The sequence below is a fragment of the Sphaeramia orbicularis genome, chromosome 13, assembly GCF_902148855.1.
Source record: "Sphaeramia orbicularis chromosome 13, fSphaOr1.1, whole genome shotgun sequence".
In the NCBI taxonomy this organism is placed as follows: Eukaryota; Metazoa; Chordata; class Actinopteri; order Kurtiformes; family Apogonidae; genus Sphaeramia; species Sphaeramia orbicularis.
Window position 1 is genome coordinate 8216613 of NC_043969.1, and position 25302 is coordinate 8241914.

At 37.0% G+C, this 25302-nt stretch overlaps 1 protein-coding gene across 2 annotated transcripts in view; it reads right to left on the reverse strand.

Annotated features, from left to right (window-relative positions):
• Positions 1 to 22464, reverse strand: part of acsl3a (acyl-CoA synthetase long chain family member 3a) — a 42491-nt gene extending 20027 nt beyond the window's left edge. The window contains exons 1-6 of one of the 2 annotated variants that reach the window (XM_030152928.1): positions 22342 to 22464; positions 14676 to 15283; positions 12421 to 12598; positions 5273 to 5382; positions 4447 to 4585; positions 438 to 588 (exon numbers count right to left, since the gene is read on the reverse strand). In XM_030152928.1, the coding sequence (XP_030008788.1) occupies positions 438 to 588; positions 4447 to 4585; positions 5273 to 5382; positions 12421 to 12598; positions 14676 to 15050 (953 nt within the window). In that variant the 5' untranslated portion in view covers positions 15051 to 15283; positions 22342 to 22464. The remainder of the gene's footprint in view (positions 1 to 437; positions 589 to 4446; positions 4586 to 5272; positions 5383 to 12420; positions 12599 to 14675; positions 15284 to 22341) is intronic. The other variant, XM_030152929.1, reaches the window with a different exon arrangement.
• Between the last annotated feature and the right edge of the window lie 2838 nt (positions 22465 to 25302).

Sequence of the window (25302 nt, forward strand, 5' to 3'; positions counted from 1 at the left end):
TCCATTTTTCTCAACAGTCATAACCATAAACAAGTGGTGCCAGGAACAACAAACCCCGTCCTTCACACATATTTTGCCCATTATAAGTAAAAGGGAAGATTTTAAAAATTCATAAAAATTTTAACTTTGACCGACTTTTCCCAAAATGTAATGACATCTATTCTGGGTCACTGGCAATCTAGAAACCAAATTTGGTATGAATTCAACCAATAGATTTGCTGCTAGAGCATTAACAAACAAACAAACAAACAAACAAATAAACCAAACCAAAAACAATACCTCTTTCCTCCCCTTCAGGGGTCGAGGTAAAAATGTACTAAAGTCTGACAGAATTTTGAAGGTGCATCACTCCCTCAATTTGGCTGCACAAATTGTACTAAGAATGTCTCTTGTACACATGATATATCTCCAGCTGTGTCAGGGACTGTAGTCCTTACCAAAGGTTGGGTATCCGCTCAGCCATTCCTGTGATTCCAGCAAGAATGTTGCTATGGGAGATCATGACGCCTTTCGGGACACCGGTGGATCCACTGGTGTACATGATGACAGCAATGTCTGAAGGCAGGGGCTGTTTACGCTCACGTGCTGCTATAAGATGTATACAAAACATATTGTTAACCCCAAGCATAGCTGTCTCAGTCATGTTTTTTTCAGGTCATGGCCAATGATGAAAAATTAATCAGCAGTGTTAGGAGAGTAAAGTTACACAGATATCACAATTTGGCCAAAAATATGACAGGCTACAGTGAGGCTAATGAAATGTAGGCATGCATGCATTTAAGATGAATACAAGAGCAATACATTACCAAAAAAAACCACACACAATCCAACACACTCTTAAAAAATGATTAATGGAGGAGTGTTACATTTGTTGCATGTGTGTTTAATAAAACAAAATACATGGATAATACCCAGGGAAATATTTTACAGTGTTTGTAATTCAACAGAGGTTTAACTAAAGTGTAAACATAGAGATGGGAAATAGTCAGCTGTGATGTTACACAATCAGTCCCACTTAGTAGATGTTTGTGTCCAACTATGCTAGCTAAAATGTCATTTCCAATATGCCATTAATAACTCTTCTTTGTGTCAGTTTCTTGCAATTTTTTTTCTTTCTTTCTTCCCATTTGCGCTCTGGCAATTTTTCCACTTAGGACTTTCTGAAGCGTCATCTGTCGCATACTGATTAATTTCCCTTTAAATTGGACAAAAACCAGCTGAGGATTTTTTTTCTAGGTTCACAGCAATTCACTCTACATGTGAAAATGAAAGAATGGTCTTGTTTGTCCTCACAAACAGAACCCAGTTTAAAATGCAAACTAGGATTCGGATCACAATTACACAGCAGTAAATACAAGAATTAATGACCAACAAGGCACATGGTGATCTTTAGCCATGTGCCAGGATGGTCTGAGACACATTTGACCACACATCCTGTATAATATAAACACTAATTCATCTAATGTGTTGTAACAGGAAAACACACCATCATTTCAGGACACGGTGGTTGTTTTGGAAGCATTCCAATGATTGAAACAAAGGAGCAGTGATGTACGGCCTTGCCAACTTGGATAGCCTATACATGTGTTTTAGTTACTGAAAAGTTTTTAGTTTTTTACTAAATAAACTAATAAAAATACAGTAATCTGAAGAGTTTAACTGAGGGGGGTCAGATGTAAGAAGTAAGTCTTAATTGCTTTTTTGCTCTGCTTTTTGGAAATGAGGGAGAACCAGACATGTCTTAAAATGAAACCACCAAACAGTAGTATTTTCCCATTTAAGGGATAAAATATTACAGTGGCTGATTATAATAAAAGTTAGTACCTTTGAAAATTTCACAGAGAAGGTCCAGTCCCAAATAAATGTAATCTTGTCCAAGACTGAGTTTTCTGCGGATCGCCGTTTTTACAAATCTTACCAAATACTCATTTGTCAAATGAACTACATGTAATCCTTCAAGCATTCCCTCTTATTTTGTTATTTATCAGGAATCTATGTCATAACAGCCAAAGCAAACTTTTCCCACCTAATCAAAGCTGGTACTCATCTGGTGTCAGAATGATGTAATAACTTGTGCAAAGAGTCCTTTGACTTTATAGTAAAACTGATACACATACTAAAGTAATCTGCATCCAAGTGATCATCAGACACAGGTGTGATTGGTCATGTGTCATTCAGATTGCTCAAAGAACATTTTAGACCATGTATAAACAGAGCGAGAGACACTGAAACTCAGCAGGCTCCAGAGAAACTCTGAAAGGGGCCAGGAAAGAGACAAACAGAACCTAATATCAGTCTATTCGTCTTTTACGAGGCATGTAGGAGTGCACGCTCCGAGAGTTGATGTCATGTGAAGTTAACAGCGCTGTGCATAAACATGACCCTCCCCCTCGTCCCAGTGCTCCATCCTCCCTCCTTAAACCTACTTCCTTCCCTTTTTATCTACGCCACAGTACCAGCTCCTCTTGTTTGGGGTCATTCAGTTCAAGTGATCACAATAAAAAACAAGAGGGGGGTGAAGATTTTTCCTCATTCAGTCCCCTAACTGAATGAGCAACGTATCAACCTTAATCTGACACAGATGTGAGCACTCCCCATTCACATGACCTGATGGGATAAATACCAACCCACCCCCAGGAAAAAAAACACGCCATGACGATCCCATTTACTGCAGCACAGTGGGATTTGACGGGGAGGTTCATTCTGGTCTTTTTTATAATTTGATATTTTGGGTTCAGACTGGAGACTTTTGTTTGCAGTGTTCTTTTCCTTCAGGGGTTTGGGCCAGTGGCTTTTTAAGAAAATAATCTTCATGTGCTTTTCATACATAGTAGGCAAAAATTGGCATCTTTTTTGTATTGTGTAGCCTATCAGTGGCTACAACAAGCCTCATGAGGTTTAGATGTACCGCAACACTGACCTAGAGGCACAAGGATTGAACTTTAATGATATGACTATTACTGGTTATGTCACAATACGTAAGTATGTCTGTTGGACACAGCGTGGGAAGAATTTATGACTCTAAAATCACCTTATCTCAGTCACTCAGTGATACTTCATTAGGAAATCAGTAAGAGTTGAGTAGACTGGACTGAATCCAGCAAAAGACTTTTCCCAAGAAATAAATGTTCAAAAATTTACATGTACGTAATTGGGTGGAATTTACAATACAGCAACACTGATGACATGGAGTGGTTAACATGCTGGTTAGTCATACAATTCAAGTCTGGATTGAAAGTACAGATTTATGGACATTTTATTTGTTTTTCATACCCTGAAAAAAGGGTTTTGAATCAATCCTTTTTACAAAATACGAGGGCTGTTCAATAAGTTCATGGCCTCACCCAGAAATACTGGTTGTTATAATACAGGATGTTACATTCTTTCGTGATGGGATAGTGATGCTTGAACATCGATGGACCAAGTGCATTGCTATAAATGGAGATTATGTTGAAAAATAAAATATAAATGATCAGTTCTGTTCTGGGTGAGGCCATGAACTTATTGAACGGCCCTCGTAGCAACGATATGCTGTTTTTGTGTCAAGTGGTTCTTGAATCTCGCATAGTCTCTTATCAAATCAGATATAGACTTCATGTTTACTGTTAATTAGCAAGTGTTGACATGCTATGATTCACAGTTCACATTATACCTGTAAAATATGAGCATTTTAACACTGCAGCTGCGAGCATGTTAATATAGAGACCTAAAGTTGCAGAATCCTTATGTCATGTTTTAAAATGGAAGAATGGTCATCACTCATAAGTGATATAAACCCTGAACAGTTTTGTGTTTTTAATGTGTAAAACTACAATAGACTTGGTCTTATCTTAATATTTTAGGAAATTTGATATGCCATAATCAGCACAAACTAGTGGTGCCAGGCACAACAAACCCTGCCCCTCACACATATTTCACCCATTATGAGTAAATGAGAAGATTTTAAAAATTCATTAAAAATTTGAACTTTGACCTACTTTCCCCAAAATGCAACGAGAGATCCATTCTGTGTCACTGGTAATCTATAAACCAAATTTGGTATAAATTCAACCAATAGTTTTGCTGCTACAGACTTTTGAAATTTCACCCATTTTTAGTAAATGGGAAAAAAAAAAAAATTAAAAATTCATAAAAAATTTGAACTTTGACCTCCTATTCCCAAAATGTAATGACATCTCTTCTGGGTCACTGGCAATCTATACACCAAATTTGGTATGAATTCAACCAATAGTTTTGCTGCTAGAGTGTTAAAAACAAACAAACAAAGAAACAAACCGAACCAAAAACAATACCCCTTGCCTCTCCTTCGGGGGGCGGGGTAATAACTGCTATACAGAGTAACTTGAGAGACGTAGTGTACTGTGCAGGCAACAAGGAGGGTAAGAAATGCTTGAAAGAATGGATGTGGATAGAATTAGAGATATACACAGACAGGCTAACACTTACCATTTTCTGGCCTGATTCCCAGCTTCTGAACAGCAGCCATGTTGTGAACACTGATGCCACGTGGATAGCCAGGCCATGAGGTGGGTGTGTTGTCCACCACAATGATATACTGCAGCCTTGGAACTTCAATTAGGATAGCCTGACGCACATACACAAGAAATGTTTTCATTTTCCTATTTGTGACAAGCACACACATATTATGTATAGTCCTACATTAGCACATAGAAGAAAACCAGGCCCCCTTTTCTGACGAGCAACAAAAAACCCATGCCTAATTTTCATCAATATTTGGGCTAAGAGAGGATGTGAGAGAGTGAGCAGAAGAGTCCGGTTTATGCCACCTTGATAAATGCCAAGATAAAATGCCAAAGCCATTTGTCTTTGGGGATTAAACGTGTCCAAAATGCACTTTAACACCTAGCGCGTGCACTTATTTTCATGCCTTTGTAATGACAATTTCCACTCCTCTATGTGCATCATCCTCAGATCCTCTCTAATGTACACCAGTGGCCTAGACATTGGCTCTGTGTTATTGTTTCAGTATGCACCAGAGACCTTTTGATGTCAGGAAATATTTGGCAGACATCATATGAGTGATGCAGTTGCAGTGACGGATACAGCCTCCTAATCTCAGCTTTTTACATTCAGCAAAATGGTTTACCAAGCATAGTAGGTCTCTGAAAATATATCCATATGTCACAAACCACTGATCATACTGTCTGCAAATGAATCCACGCACAACTATCCATCTATTAGGTTGAATGCATATTGTGCATAAAAACAGCATATTGAGTTTCACTGCATTTTTGTATGTTTTTGGTCTGACCTTTAGTCTGGTTTCCAAGAGCTCTCTGCTGGTGATGATGTGGGTGACCTGGGTTTCATTTAGCCCATGAGCAATGGCTGGACCGCCTAGTGTGGAGTAGAGGGTGACCACTGTAACACACGTTAAAAAAATAAATAAATAAATAAAATGACTAATAAAATGAATGACAGGTCAGTCAAGGCAAGTTTATCTGTATGGCACATTTCATATACAGGACAAGTCAAAGTGCTTTACATAATTCATAAAAGCATCACAGGAGAGTCATAAAAATACATTTAAGATGAGAGAAAGCTAAAATAAAAGACCTAAATTATATTAAAAACATTAATATTAAAATTAAAACAGACATTAAAATCATCAGTGATAAAATGTGATTTTAACCCTTTCATGCATAGTGGTCACTACAGTGGACAGTTATTCTACAGCTGTTCTCTTGTATATTCATGGGTTTAGTTGTTTTAGTTCCATATCAGCCAACACAGTGGACGCTTATGCATCATTTTATAAACTGCAATTCACACCATTACTGTAACTTTGCTGTTCTTGATTGGTTCTTGAGTGGAAATCAATTGTTAATTGTTATTTTTTACATATTATCTCCATGAAATGAGAAATAACTAGTATTAGAACATGTTAAAATGTGAGAAAACATCAGATTAGCAGCATTAAACATGGTTTAATTTCATTGTTTTCATATTGCTTTATGATATTGGGTTTTAAATACATGTTTCTTTGCTTCAAGAATAAAATTCATCGTGTAGCTGAGTGGACATTTTTGTAAATCTATGAAAAAAAACTAAACCTCAATCTCATTATTTTTTTCCATGTCTAAGGTGTAATAAAAACACTCAAAAACAAACAAACCCCCCCCCCCCACCTCAGCTAAGGTTCTCATAACTCATGCATGAAAGGGTTAAAGTTCCTTTAAAAGACATTATTTAAGAGTTTAAGAGAAAGCTGCAGATACGGGCTTTCATTACATTACAGGTATGGGTTTTCATTACACTACTGTATTTGTATGACAGCCAAGAAAGTTCAAATAATCAATAACAAATAAAAAACAGAAGATAAAACTCAAATAATTATTATACACAATGGTAGAATGTAACTAACTACCTTTACATTAGTATTATACCTAAGCACCAATTTCAGTTTTTTTTCACTTCTACTTGAGTATATCTGCACTACAAGGCAAGTGCTGTACTCTTCACGCCACATCAATCACTGACAGATTTAGTTACTTTACAGGATCAGATTTTTTTTTATCCCCTATCTGTTCAGTGAAAATCATGTATCTTTGAATATGTAGATGTTGCATTACTGAGACACACTGGTCAGAGAAAAATCTCCTCCTTAAAACTACAACTGCAGGGGGTCAGTGTATATACCTAAAAAGAGTAAACCCATTCATAAAAACATCCCCTGGATTAAGCAACTGTCCAGTTAGTATCTCAAAGCACAACATGAGTTTGTTCAATCATCACCTGTGTTTTGTTCCTCTGGTATAATGATTCAAGGATTTTTGAAAACACCAATTTCTCTGTATGAGTCAGTACACACAGGTCTAAAATACGACTAAAATGGGTATTAGGAGAAAATATTTGCATATCTCTCTGGTTCAGAAATTCCTCTCTTGTGCATCGTAACCTATTATGATGAGAAGTCCATAATGTTTAACCCATAAGGGCCCAGTGTGACTTTTGTGGCAGTTCCAAAATGATTTTTTCCTCTCTATTTAACTGTTCCTAAATGATTCATCACCATTTATTACAATATTATTCTCTGAATTTTGCATTTTTTCCAGTGAAAATAATCTATTTTCCTGTGTTTAATTGATTGATAATGAAGATGTCCATGAAAGTTCAGAGTAAAGTTAAAGGTTATTGTATCAAAACAGGTGACTTTTTCAGTAAAATATAGCATTAACTGAACATAAACCAAGTGCCTCCATCCACTGTTATTTATCAAACTCCAGGGGTTTTACTAGTGAATCAATATTATAGAAGATGATGGTGTTTCCACGGTAACTATGGAGCCTCTGAACGTCCAAATGGGTCATTTCTGATGACCATGAAAAGATAAATAACTGTATTTTACACCAATTATTTACATGTATTGATAGGATTAGTGGATCAGCAGTTTAGATCAATAGATGCTTTTGGCTGACAGCAGATGTTTGGGTCTTTATGGGTTAATCATAATCAAAAAATAAATGTATTTATATTGGGGTAAATTTTACTTAATTTGGCCAACAGGAAACCAATAGGCAATGTAACACTACACAATTTTAAGAAAAGTAAATTATTCAAGGAGATTCAATATTCTATTTAAAACACAGCAATATATAATTGAAAAATACCTACAGATAAATTTTATTTGTTGGTTATTCCAGTGTTAAGTTTAATAAATCTTTAAAAAACACTTGGATTTTCTGTCACAGAAATGGAAAAAAAAGGCTTGTTTAATTCAGTTCATTAAAAGTTGGCATTTCAGAGATATGTGGTTTCCACTGTGCACTGATGCTGAAAACAAATATAATGGTCTAACAGAATATGATACATTACTATGGATTAAATGACACCATTGTATATAAAATCATCATATATAAAGACAATTCTAACCAGGTGGTATTAGTACTACTACTTAAATAAATACTTCCTAGTACTGCTCAGGGGAGTATCTAAAGTGTCATATGTGTGTGAAAACGGACAAGGTATGTACAGTGTATCTCTGTGCACACACATCCATTCTTTGGCTCCTCCCAACCTCCATCACTCACCTCCAGAGGCCTCAGAATAGCCTCTCAGCCAATGGGATGCAAGGTCCCATTGCCTGATAAGCACTCTTTGGGGGATATAAACACAACTGGTATGTGGGGGGGGTCTGATAGATTACTGGTTTGTGTGCTTGCATACATGCAACAACAGCATGCATGAGTCAATATTTACAGCTATCTAAAAGAGATTCATACTTTTGATACTTTTAGCTGGGCTTTCTTTTACAGATAAAAATGGACAGAGGATGGAATAAGAAAAAGTAACAATGTGTAACCTTTTGTTCCTACACTGGTATAGACACAAGGGTTTATGGGACAAGGCTTAGTGATATCACTGTCCTGCGTCATGAATATCCAACACTTCCTGCTCTGATTGTGTACAAGTATTTGCGTGTATGAGGGCCATGACACCTCCAGCCGTGAGATCTAAACACTAGATTTGGCCCCAGCTTGACACATTTACACACACACACACACACACACACACACACACACACACACACACACACACACACACACACACACACTACTCTACAGTTCATTTCAATACCCAAAATGTAACAAACACCCACACCATTCTCAGCAATAATAGATGTGCAACTGCTGCTTTGCAGATGATAAGATCAGGTTGGTGAACTTCATCACTGCATTTTTTTAACACAATTACTGCAGCTACAAAACAGTTCCAGGAGTCACAATTCCTAATTCCAGAGTAGAATATGCAATCCCTTAGCTGACATTAAAACACAAATAACAATTTATATGTAAATAATTTTATATCTATACACACTACATTTAAAGACTGAACTTAGATTATGTTAACTTCTGCATCTTAACACTGATAAGCACTTGAACCTTTTGAGAAATGTAAAGCTGCATTGAACATACAGTGTATACACAAACACACACACACGCTTACACACACCAAGTGTCTGAGTTCACTGAGGGCCTTTGGCTGACTCCTTGATGCCTCTGTCAACATCAGATGCTCACGTAGACTCTCTCACCCTGCATCTGACGCCATCCCCCCATAATTCTATCATTCTTTATCCTCCCCGCTGTTTCCATTTCCAACCCCCCCCACCCCACCAACAATGTGCTATCCACAGCCTTAAGATCTCCACTGTTGCAGTGATTGTGTTTGCAAAAGATTTTTTTTTTTCTGAAAATACTTTATTGGTTTGCAGATGCGACATATTTTCAAAGCATGACAGTTTAATGGAGCATCAAGTAAAGCACAAAGAGATAAAGCTGGGTCCTTCAAGGACCATCAAATAGATTTAGTGAACTTACAGTGCTGCTGTGGATGGTCATCATTGATAAAGAACTCATTAAAAGTGTAAATCAGGGTTGAAACTGTTCAGTAGAAAGCTGCTGCTGCACTGCACACAGGCTGAAAGTGGTGAGAGCTGAAAATGATCAACGCTCCTTATGGTCTATTTAAAGGAATATACGATCAGTTTTACTTCTGAAAGATGTCTCTGAGAACAATTTTCTGGTACAAAAGAATCCCTTTTGTTAAGAATGTATTTAAGTGTTTCCATCAGAAAGAATTAAAACTAGCAAAGAGGAAAATAAAGGAAAAAATATGGGACACTTATGTAACAGCAAAGCAGAAGGGACAAACTGACCTTCTTCTGTCTCGGTTGGGCTCTGCGTGTTACAAGTTGTCCCTTAGTTTACTGCAACCCACAACATGCAAACTCACAGACACACACAGTCATCACTATAAATCAGCCCAAATCAGGCACATTTGGAAAACGTTCAGTGGGAACAAATAAAACTGAAACAACCAGAGGAAAAAAAGAGTGGACTTTTTTCAACCTTTAAAACTTTATAATACAGTGTAATGAAAACATTTACTTATTTAAGGCATTGACGCACAAGTTCAGCTACAGTTAATATCTGTGTTTATCTGTTTCTTTTATCTGTTACTATTGGAAACACTGAAAAACTAAATTAAGATCATGTGACCATATCATACTGTATTTCTCAGTTCATTTTCAGTTCTGTGAATCATCTTAAGGTGCCTCTGTAGTGCTGTGCTAAACATTTAACATCAGACTAAGTTCATACAGAGTTCATAATAAAGGATAGTAACCAGCTTCATTATTAGCTGCTTGAATCAGGAGTGGAAGATGTATCTGTTCAGATCCCTCATGTAAGAAATACCATAATGTGAAATACTCCATCACAAAAGTAAAAAAAGTTCTGTATGAAAAAAAATTATTCAGTTAAAAGTAGTTTTTCATGCAGTCTTTATCCAAATAATAATCAATGTTCAAAACTATACAATATTCACAGTCAAAAGTATCACTCTCACTGACTGATTATGTTATTATTTACAACATTAATTTGTTAATAGTGAGTCAGTGCTGTGGCTGCATGTTTTATTTCATTTTTTATTTAACCAGGAAAAAAAAGACTTGTTCAGATTAAAAATCTCTTTTGCAAGAGTGTCCTGGCCAAGACAGCAGCAGCAGAAATTACAGAAAATAGAGATTTCATCCATACATCCACACTAAAAATCCTACATAAAACACTATACTAATAACACACGTATAAAACACCGTCAAGTCATTCCAACAAATGTAGAACAGTAAAAATGATGGAAGCAGATCTAAAATGCATTTATAGATAAAAGAATATGAGTGTTTTAGTCTGCGCGTAAAAATATCTGTCCATCCAACTAGAGCATACAAACACAGTGATGGGTGCTAGCGCTGAGGCCTGTAACAAAACTCAGAGCACTGTGATAAACCACATACACTAAACCTGCTTTTTTTTTTTTTATAAAAACTGCAACACCACCACTCCTTCGATGATGGTCAGGCCTGTAAACATAATATCCATCAATATGAAAATCATCATTAGGGCTGAAAGAAAATATCGGCTACACAATATATGGTGATATATCATTTCATGATACTGTATCGATATTAAAAAGTACTATATCAATGTTTTTAGGTATTTATTCAAATGGAAATATGGTGGAGCTTCATGTTTTTGTTTTTATTATTTTTTGGGGAATCCTGCAAGCTCTTTTATTTCTATATTCACATGGGTATTTTGCTCTGTTGATTGAATAATAAAAAAGTAGTATTGTGATATTGCAGGTCATGCATGTAGTTGTTTTAAACTGATTACGCTGTTTTGCTGAATAATGGTTGTTTCAATAATCCTAAAAGCACTTTTTACTATCTGAGAGAGGCAGATGTTAGTTCTTTTGTTGGGACCACACAAAATAATATTATGATGTTGGATGATTCAGGGACTGTGCACTATGCATTCTTTTCACAACTAATAGAATATGAACATGTGAGCAGGATCTTAAACTGTAATGTCTGTAAAACAATTTTATTTATTTATCTGTGTGTGTGTTTTGTACTTGTAATTTTATTTTTTTTACCTGTAAAAAAATTTTTGTTCTTAGAGAGGAAAATTTTGTGAAATAGTATTAAATCCAGTTCTGATCAAATAAACATTTGTTTAGTATTTGTGCATATTTCTGGTATGATTCCATTTTTCCAGGAAATAATCTTATAGAAGAAGAAACAAAAAATAACAAAAATATTGCCTTGTTAACAGTATCGTGATATATCGTGATATATCGTATCGTATCGCCAGATTCTTGCCAATACACACCCCTAATCCCTAAGAATGAATTTTGTGAACCAGCTTTCCAAAAAGACCATAACATCTGTATTAGTCATCTGAGCCCATACATGAATCATACGTCTAGCAAACTTCAAATATTCAGATTAAGAAAACCTAAACCAGACCTTATCTTAAAATCAGCTGGGGTGCATCATAATCAGGATTAGGCAGTCCTGGTAACTACTGTTGTTTCTGCTACAGGTGGAGTTAGATTGAACTACTTAATATCCAGTTTTATTCACGGGGACATTAGATAAACTTAGAAAATCATTAAGTAACTAATGAGAGGAAAGAATAAAAACAAGAGCCAATACAAAAATCTAATCTCGGTTTTTGGGCCTTTTCTTGTTTATCATTTAGGAGGTTTAGAGGGGAAAAAAAACATTATTTGATGAGACAAAGGCTGGAAATGATGTAAAGAATATGTTATTCTAAAATCTTATTCTTCATTTTAAATGTAACTCAAGCTTTCAAACAAGTTTAACTGAGTAAAAAGTACAATACTTGCTACTGACAGACAGTTGAATAGACATATAGCATAAAATGTACTTGATTAAATATATTTACATTCCAGTACTCCACACCTACTTTCAAGGTATGAATCAATGTTAGTCTTGCTAAAACATTTCAAAAGTGAAATCATGAAATTTGCTGTTATCTGTGCTGATGTGGCCAATTATTTTTTGTATTTCTGTGTCAGATATCCTTGACTTACATGGGAAGTTGTACATGAAGCAGGCATGGGCCGCGATTAACCACTCAGCTCGTGTCTCACAGAAGATAGCAATGTTGGTTTTTGGTCTCTGGCCCAGTGAGGCCAAGCCACTACCCAGCTGGGAAGCTGCTGTGTAGGTCTCCTCATAGGAGAGCCAGCGGTAATCTCCAAGAACCACCTGCAGGGGGAGTTAGAGAGAGAAAAGGGACAGAAATACAATTAAAGTAATGAGACAAAAGCAAGCACAGAGAGAAAAGTAAAAGGAAGGCATGTGTCAGGTTTACTTTGCTAAAAAGCAGAAAATCATATTAAATATGGACAGTTAATAGTCATTTCCCCTGTGTATTTCTCATTTCATGATGTGATAGCTAAAATGTTTAACCACAGGAACAGAAATCCCACAGTCACATGTTTGGCTGGTTTCACTGTAAAATGTCACAGGAAAGGAGGAAAAAGTTCACTCCTATTAAAAGAACCACATTGCCTTTTGCCATTGGCTGACATTCATAAGCTACATTTCACATCCTTCACTGGTGGAAAAATGACAAACAAACTTCTGGATTTCTTCAAAATTATTTGACTGACTCCTGGTGATAGTTTTCTGCAGATGTATTTGTGGGGTTATACTGGCACCTAATGGTTAATAAGGAGTAGTGCATGTAAATACACACCAATGCTGGGAGAAGGTGTAAACAATAGATTTTTTTTTCTTCTTCCTCTTCTTTTAAATTAAACAACTAAGGCATGTTTTCTTGCCATAATAAGTGTTTCAACAGTGAGATTTAAATGGATTATAGGGATCAGGCTTTTGGGATTAGTGGTGTAACTCAGAACAAATGTAACTACCTGTTAAAGTTGGCTAACTCTTGACTAATACAGGCACATAATCCCAAATGTACAGAAAACAGTGCAGTGTTCTACTTGGTTAGAGTCTACACCAAATGACAAAATGACATATCTGCAATATTTTAGAAATTCATATGTTTGGATAATTTTGACATTTATTTAAAGCAACTTGTACAGCAAACAGCAACAAAACCTGTCAGTTCTCAGCCACAGTTTCACAGTTTTTTCCTGCACATTCTTTTTGGACAAATACCAATATCTGTCTCCTTTCAGTTTCCTTTTTCTTGAAACCACATTTCCACTTCTCTCTGCTCTTTGTCCTCTGCAACGTTCAGCATGTCAGTGGAATTTAAGCTAAAATCAACAAACTGTCAGCGGAAGGAGATAATAATGACTCTAGGCATTACACTTAATATTGTCAACATTTTGCATTTGTATTGTTGTGTGGATTAGGAGTAATTTAAAGTGAGTTTTTTTGTCCTGTCTTCAAGGGCATAGGGATTAGAATTAAACATATACTTTTTTAGTAACATTTTCTCCTTATATATTAATTCTTCTGGCAAGGTGATTATGAAAAAAACTATAGCAATGCTTTTGAGTACTTTTGCAGAAGATTATGTTTGGCAAGTTAGGGGGAGATAATAAAAAACATGATCTTACAATGACATGAGTTGGATGGATCATCCATCCATCCATCAGGTTCTCATTTGCCCATGTTATCATCCTTCTGAAGAACATTGACCTGGGCAAATGAGAACCTACACAGACATCTTGTGAAGCATTAAGGCAGAGTTAGCTGAAACAATTCACAGAAAGCTCTTGGGTCAAAATAAAGAATACCAACCATGTGAACAATCCAAACCTTTAAGGAGATCATTTCCACACACACATTTTTTTCAATACAATGCATGTGTTAAATAATGCAAAATCTCCTGAAGCATCTTCTTTGCACCTCTTTTTCTGCCAGATCCTGTGTCTTTTCATTTGTTCTCTCTCTGTCTTTCCTTCTCTTTAAATGTCTTATGATCTGATCCATTTCTTACATTTTTCCTTTACACCTTTATTTATTCTTCGAGATGTTTCAAACACTTAACTGTTATTGTTTGATCTTGACAACACTAATTTATGAAAAGATTAATAGTGGTGGTAATGTACAAATATCTATGCTGTATACATTTCAAGTGGGAGATAGTATTGATGAGAATTAGTCCAATGGTTATAATAGTTATTGTATATTAAACATTATAATTACAAATCTAAATAATCCAGTCTTTTATGTCTGATATAATCTGAGTGTAGCCATATTATATGATGATGCTTTCTGCTTTATATTCTCATATACAGCGTATCTTATGTTTAAGTATTACTATTGCATTGCCCTGTTTCCTTTATAAATACAACTTTTGTACCTTCTTAAACACTTTCCCATTGCTCTGTCGTTCATCCTCTTCACTGATGACCTCCCTCGTACCGAGACAGTCTCTATGGGGGAACTTCATGGCTGCATATTCAAACATCTTATCCAACGTGTCCACTCCTGGTTGGAGCATTGTCGCAAGCCTCTTGATGGCGCTCACCGCTCGGTAGGGTCCCTCTGGGCGACCCAGCACTGAACGGGCCTTTGCTCTCTTGGCTCGCTCCTCCTCAGTACCGTAAAAGATCCCATCAGATCTAGAGACCCAGCTGAGGAGGTAAGACGGCAAGAAGGTGATAAAGGTGTAGATCCAGACCATGAGGTGGAAGAGAAGCAGTAACATGGGGTTCAAGTCCTCCTTCAGCTTCATTTTGATGAAGCTGTGAAGCAGCTGGCTCCAAAATGCACGAAGAAAAAACACTCCCTCTCCACTTATTTCTGTCTTTTCCTCAGTGGTTCAGAGATTTGATTCCTGCAGCTACAGTTACTCCAACAAATTCTCTCCTCACCCTCTTCTTTATTTTAATCTTTCGTCTGCTTTCCTGTGTGCTTCTCTGTGTTTGTACTTTTCAGGAGGAAAATGGTCACAGGTCCACACCACTCCTAGAAAACAGATGACATGAATTTGGTATTAGAGCAACAGCTGGCATTGAATTCCTTTTCCTTGTTAGACCAAATTAGATTAAGGTCCTGTTTACAACAATCTTCAGCTATTGCAACCTTGTGGGACAAGAATATCTATTCACTCTAAAACTGAAACAAAATGGACAGATCCTGCATCCTCTAACACAGAGCCAAAAGCAGAAGAGAAATTTTGCTGTTGGCCAACTATGGTGTAACATACTCAGCAGCTCCTTCCTTTCCCTTCAACCCCTGTATCTAGAGTGCTCCCAGATCACAGCAAAGAACACAAACAACTGTTAGTGCTACCCACAGATAGAAAATAAGCAAAAATGGTAAAGAGAGAGGCAAGGAAGAGATCAGTGTGGAGAAGAAATGAAAGCAGAAATGACGAAAAGAAAGAAAAAAAAGAATGTGAAAAAATTACTCTAAAAAAGACAAGCACTAACAGACGTAAATGACAAAAAGTGTGACACAAGTAAAGAGGTTTCTAAAAGAGCATATGTGCTTGAGTGTGACAGGGTACAAGCCACTACAAGAGGGATATAGCCAAGAAAGGAACACATAAGGGCTGAGAAAGAACAGGCTGTAGCTTAAGAGTACACACTGTAAAGAAGTAGATGCTGCCCCACTGCACCCATTACACAGCAGGATGTATCATGTAGGCAGTTCAGTAGGGTGTGATTAAAAAAGCTTCAACACATGTGCTCAACTGTGTGAATACACAATGTGTGTATTTTACAAATCCACTCTGACTGCTGTCTTTTCGACTCCTGCATGCATACAATGCATAGGGTCAGTGCAGGGCGTCCCATAGGTGACGGCAGAGTTTGGGAGCTGTCCAGAGTTCTGAATAGACATGTCACATTTGTTTTAACCAGGTGAGGAGTGACTGAACATGTTATGTAAAACACACGTGTACATACACATACACATGCATGAAACCACAGAAATATACCTCAGTTCTGTGATTATTATTCTGTCCTTATATATTCTGTTACTGTCACTGCTGTTATTATTAATACTGCTACTGCTCTGATTGATTGATTGATTATTCTACTGTTTGCACTTTACACAAGTTTCAGCATTATTAACATTTAGATCTATCAATATCTGTCAATCCAATAAGGTAAAATCTGATTATAAATTTATTAAAATAATCTCATCATCTATGTTTTACAAACTAGGAATGTAGGCCTTCACATGGGTGTGCTAACACTAGTTAGAATATTTAATCTGAACAAACACAATCCGATATAGATGGAAGTTTGCCATGAACACTTAACCCTCCTTTTCTTGAACTTTTAAACAAATGATTCCCTTTTAACCATGAGTGAGGTAACCAAGGTAAAAAGGTCAAGAAAAATACATTTTATGTATGTAGCCCAACGTAACAAATCACAAAATTGCCTTCAGGGGCTTCACAATCAGTGTAATATACAACCCCCTCTGTTCTACATCCTCACTTTGAGAATCATTAACTGGGGAAAAAGCAGAAGAAATGTCAAGAAGAACCACAGAGGGGTGATTTCTCCTCCATGAAGAGCATTTATTATACCGAATATCTACAGGGTGGGGAAGCAAAATTTACAATGAACATTTAGTTGTTTTTTCTCAGCAGGCACTACGTCAATTGTTTTGAAACCAAACATATATTGATGTCATAATCATACCTAACACTATTATCCATACCTTTTCAGAAACTTCTGCCCATATGAGTAATCAGGAAAGCAAACGTCAAAGAGTGTGTGATTTGCTGAATGCACTCGTCACACCAAAGGAGATTTCAAAAATAGTTGGAGTGTCCATAAAGACTGTTTATTATGTAAAGAAGAGAATGACTATGAGCAAAACTATTACGAGAAAGTCTGGAAGATACTATTAAAGAAGAATGGGAGAAGTTGTCACCCCAATATTTGAGGAACACTTGCGCAAGTTTCAGGAAGCGTGTGAAGGCAGTTACTGAGAAAGAAGGAGGACACATAGAATAAAAACATTTTCTATTATGTACATTTTCTTGTGGCAAATAAATTCTCATGACTTCCAATAAACTAATTGGTCATACACTGTCTTTCAATCCCTGCCTCAAAATATTGTAAATTTTGCTTCCCCACCCTGTATATCATATAAATATACAGAATGCAATCCAAGTAATGTTATTTCATAATTTACTTATATAAAATGGTCATACTTTTTGTGTTTAAATCTGCAAACATCAGGTGAAAGAAATAATCTGACCAGAAAGCCATTAAAGTGTCATCAAATGGATACATTTTTTTGGTATTGAGAACTAATGAAGCTTGATACTTCCACACTGATAGAGCATTATACCGTATGTCATTCTAAACAGCGTATCTCTGTGGATAGCAGTGTCAGTCTGGTAACTGATCCATCACTTTGGGTCTAACTTTTATATCAGTTACAGTTACTTTGATGAAGGTCAAACTTTTCATCTCCCACAACCATCAGCTTAAACGTCTTTACTCAGGCTCATAACCCTTGTAACACTGATTTCACAACCATCCTCTGCTGTACTTTTTGTTTAGCACTAATTAGCCTAAATGTCAGTATGCTAACATGATACTCTGGAAAGGTGGATGTAACACCTGCTAAACGTGTTATGCTTGTTATTGTGAAAGGTGTTACGCTAAATGCAGGCAACCTTATGTTCATTGGTTTTAGGCACCAATGTCATAGAATGACACTAATACTGCGGTAGGATTTTGGTTGTGTTTCAGTAATTTAGTGCAGAAGTATCAACAACTGTGGATATGTCAATGCATGTTGTACTTACTTTCAGTTTAAGGATTGTGATTATTGATTGTTCATTTACTAGTAGGGAAAACTTAATGTCTACACCACAGCTGCATTAAGTAGTAGGCTGTAGGTTTTCTGGTACTAAAATCTGTGAACTGAAGAGTCTGAACACTCTAAAGCACATCAGGGTTTCTGTTAATTGCTAATGTTATTGTCTTTACACTTAAAACAGATATGTCCCCAAATCAAAATGGTGTAAGCACGCACACATTCAAACTGTGAAAGCCGCTGGCAGTCTATTTTAGCTGCAGTAATTTATTATTAATAACCAGGAGAGGCTCGTCTTGCTACCCAGAAACATCACATCCCTACACTACCCCTTCTGAAACTGCCTGCTGGTATACCCACTGTACCCACTTCACTCCCTAATACACTCATCCCTCAAGTGTCCTTTTGAGACTCATAAATAAATCAAAGATTTGAGCAGCCGTGCTCTCCTAAACTACCATCTGTTCCCTGTGGGATGTGGACTCCCTTCTCTCAGTGCTATTGTTCAGTGGGTGTCTTGTTACCCAGTAAGGGTGCCATGCTACATCACAGGATTCTACAGCTAACCACAACAGCCCACTGGTGGAACAGATGCATTACCCCACCGCCTGCTATCAGCCACTATTTGTTTATGCTTTCGCTTATTACTACATTTTAAGTGGGAAGTTAAGGTCGATAGCACTGAGGACACATTAAAGTAGTGCGATCTGCAAGGATAAACAAACTGGAGGAAATTAATTAGAAACCTAAGATTTACTACCACAGTTTTTATACAAAGGACATACAGTCATTTTACAATAAAAAAATTAATTCCTAAATGCAACAAACCATCCAATATCTTATAAAACAACACGAACTTAAGTAAAATAAAATCTGTCTTACTTGAGTAGTGTACATGGATCAGCCATAACATTCTGATCACTCATAGGCAAAATGGTATTAATGCTGATTATTTCATTCCATTGGAACCTGTCAGTGGGTGGATATATTAGGCATCAAGTGAACATTTAGTGATGTTTGTGAAACAGCAAAATGGGCAAGAGTGGAGATTTAAGCAACTTTGACAAGGGAGATATTGTTATCGCCAAATTACTGGGACAGAGCATCTCCAGATCTTGTTCATTACCAATGTAAAGTGGTTAGAACCGACCAAAAGTATCTAAAGAACAACAACTGAATCTCAACCAATCAAACATCTACGGGAGCACAACATTATTACCATCTGTCTAATATTGTGTAGTTTCCCCTTTTTCCACAAAAACAGCTCTGACCCGAGGCCTAGACTCCTCAATACCTCTTACTCCATTTTTTGTCGGTATCCTCCACTGCAGACCAGGAACACCCAACAAGACCTGTGGGTGTGGAGATGCTCTAACCCAGTCATCACCGTTAAAAATATGGTCCTTGTCAAAGTCACTCAGTTCCTTACGTTGCTCATTTTGCTGTTTCCAACACATCAGCTTCAAGGACTAAATGTTCACTTTTTGCCTAATATAGCCAACCCAGTGAAAGATACCATTGTAATGAAATAAACAATATTATTATCACTTCTCCAGTCAGTGGTCAGAGTGTTATGGTTGGTCGGTGTATCGTAGTTTGGAAAGTTTTGGCAAATATATTTAGTGAACAGAATGGCTGGTAACAAATTTTAAAGGTGGGTAAACACACTTATAATAATTGATCAAATAATCCATGAACCACCTTAAAATACTCATTTGTTTTTTGTTTACTAAGAAATATGTAAAACTCATGCCAATCACAATTTAATTTATTGCTTTTTACAAAGATAAATGATTAAATAGTATCATATAAAACTGTGAAAAACAATAAATTCTAAAATTAAGCCATTCACTTCTACCCAAGCTGTTTTGTATTAAACACACATCAGCGACTTCAGTCATAACTGCCTGATATTTTATCTTTTCAGCTGTTCCACCACTAGTTTCAGAAGGGCCTTACTATACAACTCAGCTAATAAACACAAGGCGAAGTCTAATTTGCACCATAGCAGTACATAACCAAGCATGATTCTAATCTCCCTCTTTAATAATGATGAATTGTAACTGCAATATGCGCTTGCTCAATGGGTGACTTTATCCAACAAGCAGGCGCTTTGCAGGCAGCCTCCACTCATTAGATAAATTGAGTAATATTCTGACAAGGTCTACGTAGTGGTGGGGTGAGCAGCTGAGAGTGTGTGTGTATGTCTGTGTGTGTGAGGGAATCATTGCTTCCTCGAGTGATTGTGTGAATGGGGTCTTTTGTGTATGGACGTCATCGTGCTTTCACCCACTCCGCTTAAGCAGGCAGGCTTAAGTCTTGCAGAAAGTTCAGCATGGCTATTGTGGCGAAACGACGCGCCAACACGCAACTAGGTCCTGAGGGTCAGACTGTGTGTGTACATGTTTGTGTCTGAGAGAAAGAGAGGGGATGCATGTGTGTTGTCTGTGTGGGAAGAGTATGTGGGTGCCGGACAGATATGCAAAAATGGAGTGCATGTTCCAGCTGAAAATACTGTCATCCTCAAACATCTGCATGAGAACTGAAGAGCTTTGAGAATGATTTCATTCAGGGTGAGAACACAAAATACAACTGGCTGGCTTTTGCGGATCAGACAGCAGCTTTTCTCTGTTTTGGGTGCACATGGTGACACAAACTGCTGGTAGACATATTTGCCACCAACTAATTCCTTTTTCTACTCTAAATCCTGTTAATGTTGAGAGTATTGACAGAATTCCATATATTCACTGGATCAGATGAATCTTGATAGGCTGCTAGATCTCTTCGTAACAGTTCAAGTTTGCTTTTTTCAAACATTACAAAGCCTTCAGTTAATGATATTTAAAACACAATATTCATGTTACTTGTGTCCAGTCTCATTCCTCCTCCAAAAACCACATTGTCTTTGAGTGTTTAGGGTGTTCATGCATCCATAAATGAGACTGTCTTAAATTAAATCCTGTTATCTTTAATATTAATAATTAATCCTTAAATCTGGCACTTGAAACATGACATAATGTTGCTGTAGATGCTTTGGAAATGTTTGTAGGATTTTACTGTGACATAAATGGGAATGAGTGGAGCCTCCAACAACCATTCATGGGTGGAGGGGTTCAGGTATGAGCTTCAGCAGCTTGAACATCAGTAGCAGAAACATTAATCATGAGACGTAGAAATGTAACGTTAATTGGATTGAAACACGGTTAAGACTGGTTCAAGACAGTAAGTATTCTGTTGTACTGTTATTTATGTGAATCTAAGGTCTTAAATTTGACCAACGATGCTTTGAAAAATATCCTCAGAAGTCATAAATTTAGCCTCTTCAAACCTGCAGATACCCTGCAGTAGGTACAGAGAAAATGTATTTTCTATTGTTGTCATAGGCCGGTGTACTTCAGCTGATTATGTGTGGAGAAAACTAGAAGATGGGCAGTTCTAAAGTTTGATACAAACTGTTATTAAAAAAAAATTCTACTTACTTGTTTGTATTGCACATATGTGTGTATGATATAATATATCGAAAATAGTGTGGTGACATTTTTAAATGGTAATATTCCACTAAAACTGCATCTTGCATGTTCCATATGCCTGCTAACTTTATGAGAGTAATCAGTCTTGCAGTAACTACTGGGGGAAAACGTACTGCAGTAATTTTCACCATGAATACATAGAACTAGAAGCACTCGGAGAGCGCAGACCTCCGCCAAGGCTGATCAGTGGGCCCCCCCGTGGGCCCCCCCACCCCCGATCACCCCCAAAAGTTAATCATTTCTTCCTTATCCCATTTCCAACAAACCCTGAAAATTTCATCAAAATCTGTCCATAACTTTTTGAGTTATGTTGCACACTAACGGACAGACAAACAGACAGACAAACAAACCCTGGCAAAAACATAACCTCCTTGGCGGAGGTAAATATTGAGCAGCAGACGTTCACACTGAATTTGCCGGCGTTGAATCATAACACCATGCTGACTTCCGATAGATAACTTCAAAATAAAATAGATAAATATGCTGATAGGTTAGGCTTTGACTGACTGACACATTATAAGTAACTATGCACGAGTGGAAGTGAATGAAGAGTCGTGCTTTGGTTTTAGAGAAATAAAGCGCGTGACTTCCACAGCTGTCAGTTTAGGTGAAACAGCTGCAGCACCCCACACATCTGGACATTCTAAAACACACCCAAACCTACACTCTGAGCAGTATGTGACTGACACCGACACACAAACTTACCTGCCAATGTCTACGGAGAGTCACGAGAGCCGACTTTTAACTGTTGGAGCTGCGCGTGGGCTAAGACATCTTCCGTCTCTCCGTTCACACTGCGCTCTGCAATCTGAGTCCGGAAGTGACACGCGCGTCGTGTTGTTGTACGGGGATGGATGGATGGAGGACGGAGTGGGGGGGTTTTGAGAGGGAGGGGGGAAACCGCCATTCTCTGCGTTATGATTGGACTCGCGAAGGTGGCGCGTGCTGGGGGCCGGACCGAGATGCAGGGAGGGTCGAGGTTACTGTATGGGTTACTGACGGTCACGAGGAGCTAGAGGCTGCACGCGCACACAAACTGCACGCTGTGGTCCTGACCTAATTTAACAATGTCTGAGGGAAACACTAAAAAAGCAAAAAATAGCACTAACTTATGTGATGTGCCTGATGAGAAGGTAACTGGTCCCATGGAGGATGATAGTTCTAAATACTCAGTGAAAAAAAAGCATAGACCACTATTAAGTCAGTTATTTTAGCAAGGTTATAATAACCATTTGTATGCATTTTTCTGTCTCTATCAATATACCTTACAGGAAATGTGTAAATAGCATTAAAAATCAAAATGCATTTCAGAAACATCAATATTGGAGAAGTAATATTTGATTACAGAGAGAAGAATTATCCCTAAAAGATCCAAACAGCACTGATCTAAAATGGGTAATAACTCTTGAACAACTCCTTTAAACATATTTAAAGGATTCAGGTCAAATTCACACTTTCAGCTTTACAGCAGTGTCACAAGTCTTATTTGGATGTTCAGAGGCTTGGTAGTGAACATGGAAACACCACCATCTTCTGCAAAACTGATTCACCAGTAAACCTGTGTAGTTTGACAAATGACAGTGGTTGTAGATGCTGTTTTTTTTTTTTTTTTTTTTTTTAAATCTTCAATTTATAATATGCTTTGTGGGGGAAAAAAACACACTTTCTATTTAGTTTTGATATGACAACCTTTCAATTTATACTAAGCTTTCATGAACATCTTCATATAAAGGACTAAATTGAATGCAGAAATATACCTGCTTTTCACTGGAAAAACAAAAGTGTGTTATAATAAATGGTAATAAATCTCTCAGCAAAGTTTAGATGTGGAGGATAAAATATATCTGTAAGTCACCACAAACAGAGTTAGAGGGTTTTAAAAGGTTAAAGACAGTCAGAGTATAAATGAAAACTCTAGGACAATGTTCATGAAGCTTGATATATTCCACAAGATTATTTAAGGAAACTTTCAGATAGTCAAACCAAGAGAGTTCAGCATGTATTAAGTCCAAGTGAGGGTCACACTCAATATTGACTTTTAGCTGTGGAAGCCATTTAGCTCTGATTGTTAGTGCACATAGTATTTGCATTTTGTTGTATTTTAATAATGACACAGGAAAATTAAGATGTATGCTCAATGCTCATTACTAGCCTAAAAAAATAGAAACCTGAAGGCAGCAAAAAACGTTTGCACTGTTTTGAACCTAATATTCCTTTTTGGAAATAACTGGTTTGTAGTCAGCATCCATCATATGAAATCTGTTTGTGTTTGCCAAAGTGGCATGAATGTTAGATTTAAGCACAATTGGATGTTATTTGAGGAATTTTGTTTAGCATTGAAATCACACACACAGTTCAGAAGTGGACAAAATGTTCAGATATTTTACTTGGCTACAGTATAAAGTATAAAGTACGCAGTGTAAAAAGAAAATATGACATTGAAAACCTTATGAAACAGTGCAGTACAAAAGTATTGTATGTGTTGTATGCTAGTAATAATAAAGCTCATTGTAATTACTGTAGGCCTAACCTTCGTGGTTCATACCATCATTCATAATCATTTGTTGTTTTTAGTTTTATGAATCTGCAGTGTATCTAATGAATGCATCAGTGATTAATCCAGAACAAGAAAACAGCATTTTTTTTTCTCATTTGGTTTCAGACTGTGCATCTACATTTGATTTTACAAGAGAAACACACACACATACACACAAACATGTGTGCATACAGACAGTGGGAGCACCCAACTGTCAAAACACTTTCATTGTTTTAATGCAGATGACTGTGACACAAGGGCAGCTGTTGAACAGTACTTCTCGTTTTTCCCCACATAATACAATATGTATCTGCTTTACAAACACAGTGGTTGAGTGCGGGGAGCAGACTTGTCATAAACGTTTCTTTCAAAATTTGTGAATTTTTATAATCTTCTGAATTGTACTTAATGTTCTTTAGGATTTCTGCACTTTATGGAACAATCTTATGTGTAATTTCTGCATTTTTCTACTGTAATTGTATGAAAGTATATATTTTCTGTAAAAATAATGGCCCTTCTTTGGTGTTGACTGTTGCATTGTTATGGACCTCAGGGAACATGGACCAATGAAAATGTGTGCATGTGGGTGTGTGTGTGTTACTGACAGTGGAATGACTCACTCTTGCAGTGTCATACAGTGGCAGCACAAAGACAAGCAGATGGGAGACTGACTTGTTACTGTGAAAAATAAAACTGTGAAATGAGGCTTACTGCCCACTCTTCTTTTACATCAGGGTAATAATCCATTAGTTCCATCACTCCCTCATCTGACTACAAATGGGAGGATATGGTTAATCCATCATCGCTGGATTGGAATGACTCTATCACTAGTTTTAAACTTCTGTAGCTACCAGCAGTCTTGCAAAAATCCTATCTATTTGGCTGATCGGCTGATGCCTATTAGCATAAATAGAACTATTCACATATTAGATTTAGAAGTAGTTTTTTTTTTTTTTTTTTTGTCTCTTTTTTTTAACAATAGGCTACTCTTAATGAAAACCATAGATGTCATCTTTTAGGCTTAAAAAAGTAATCATTGACATCTAAAGCATACATAGCTTCCATTGCACTTCTTTTATGTTCCTGCAGATCTGTCTCAAGACCTTGAAAAAATTGGTTTCCAGGCAGCT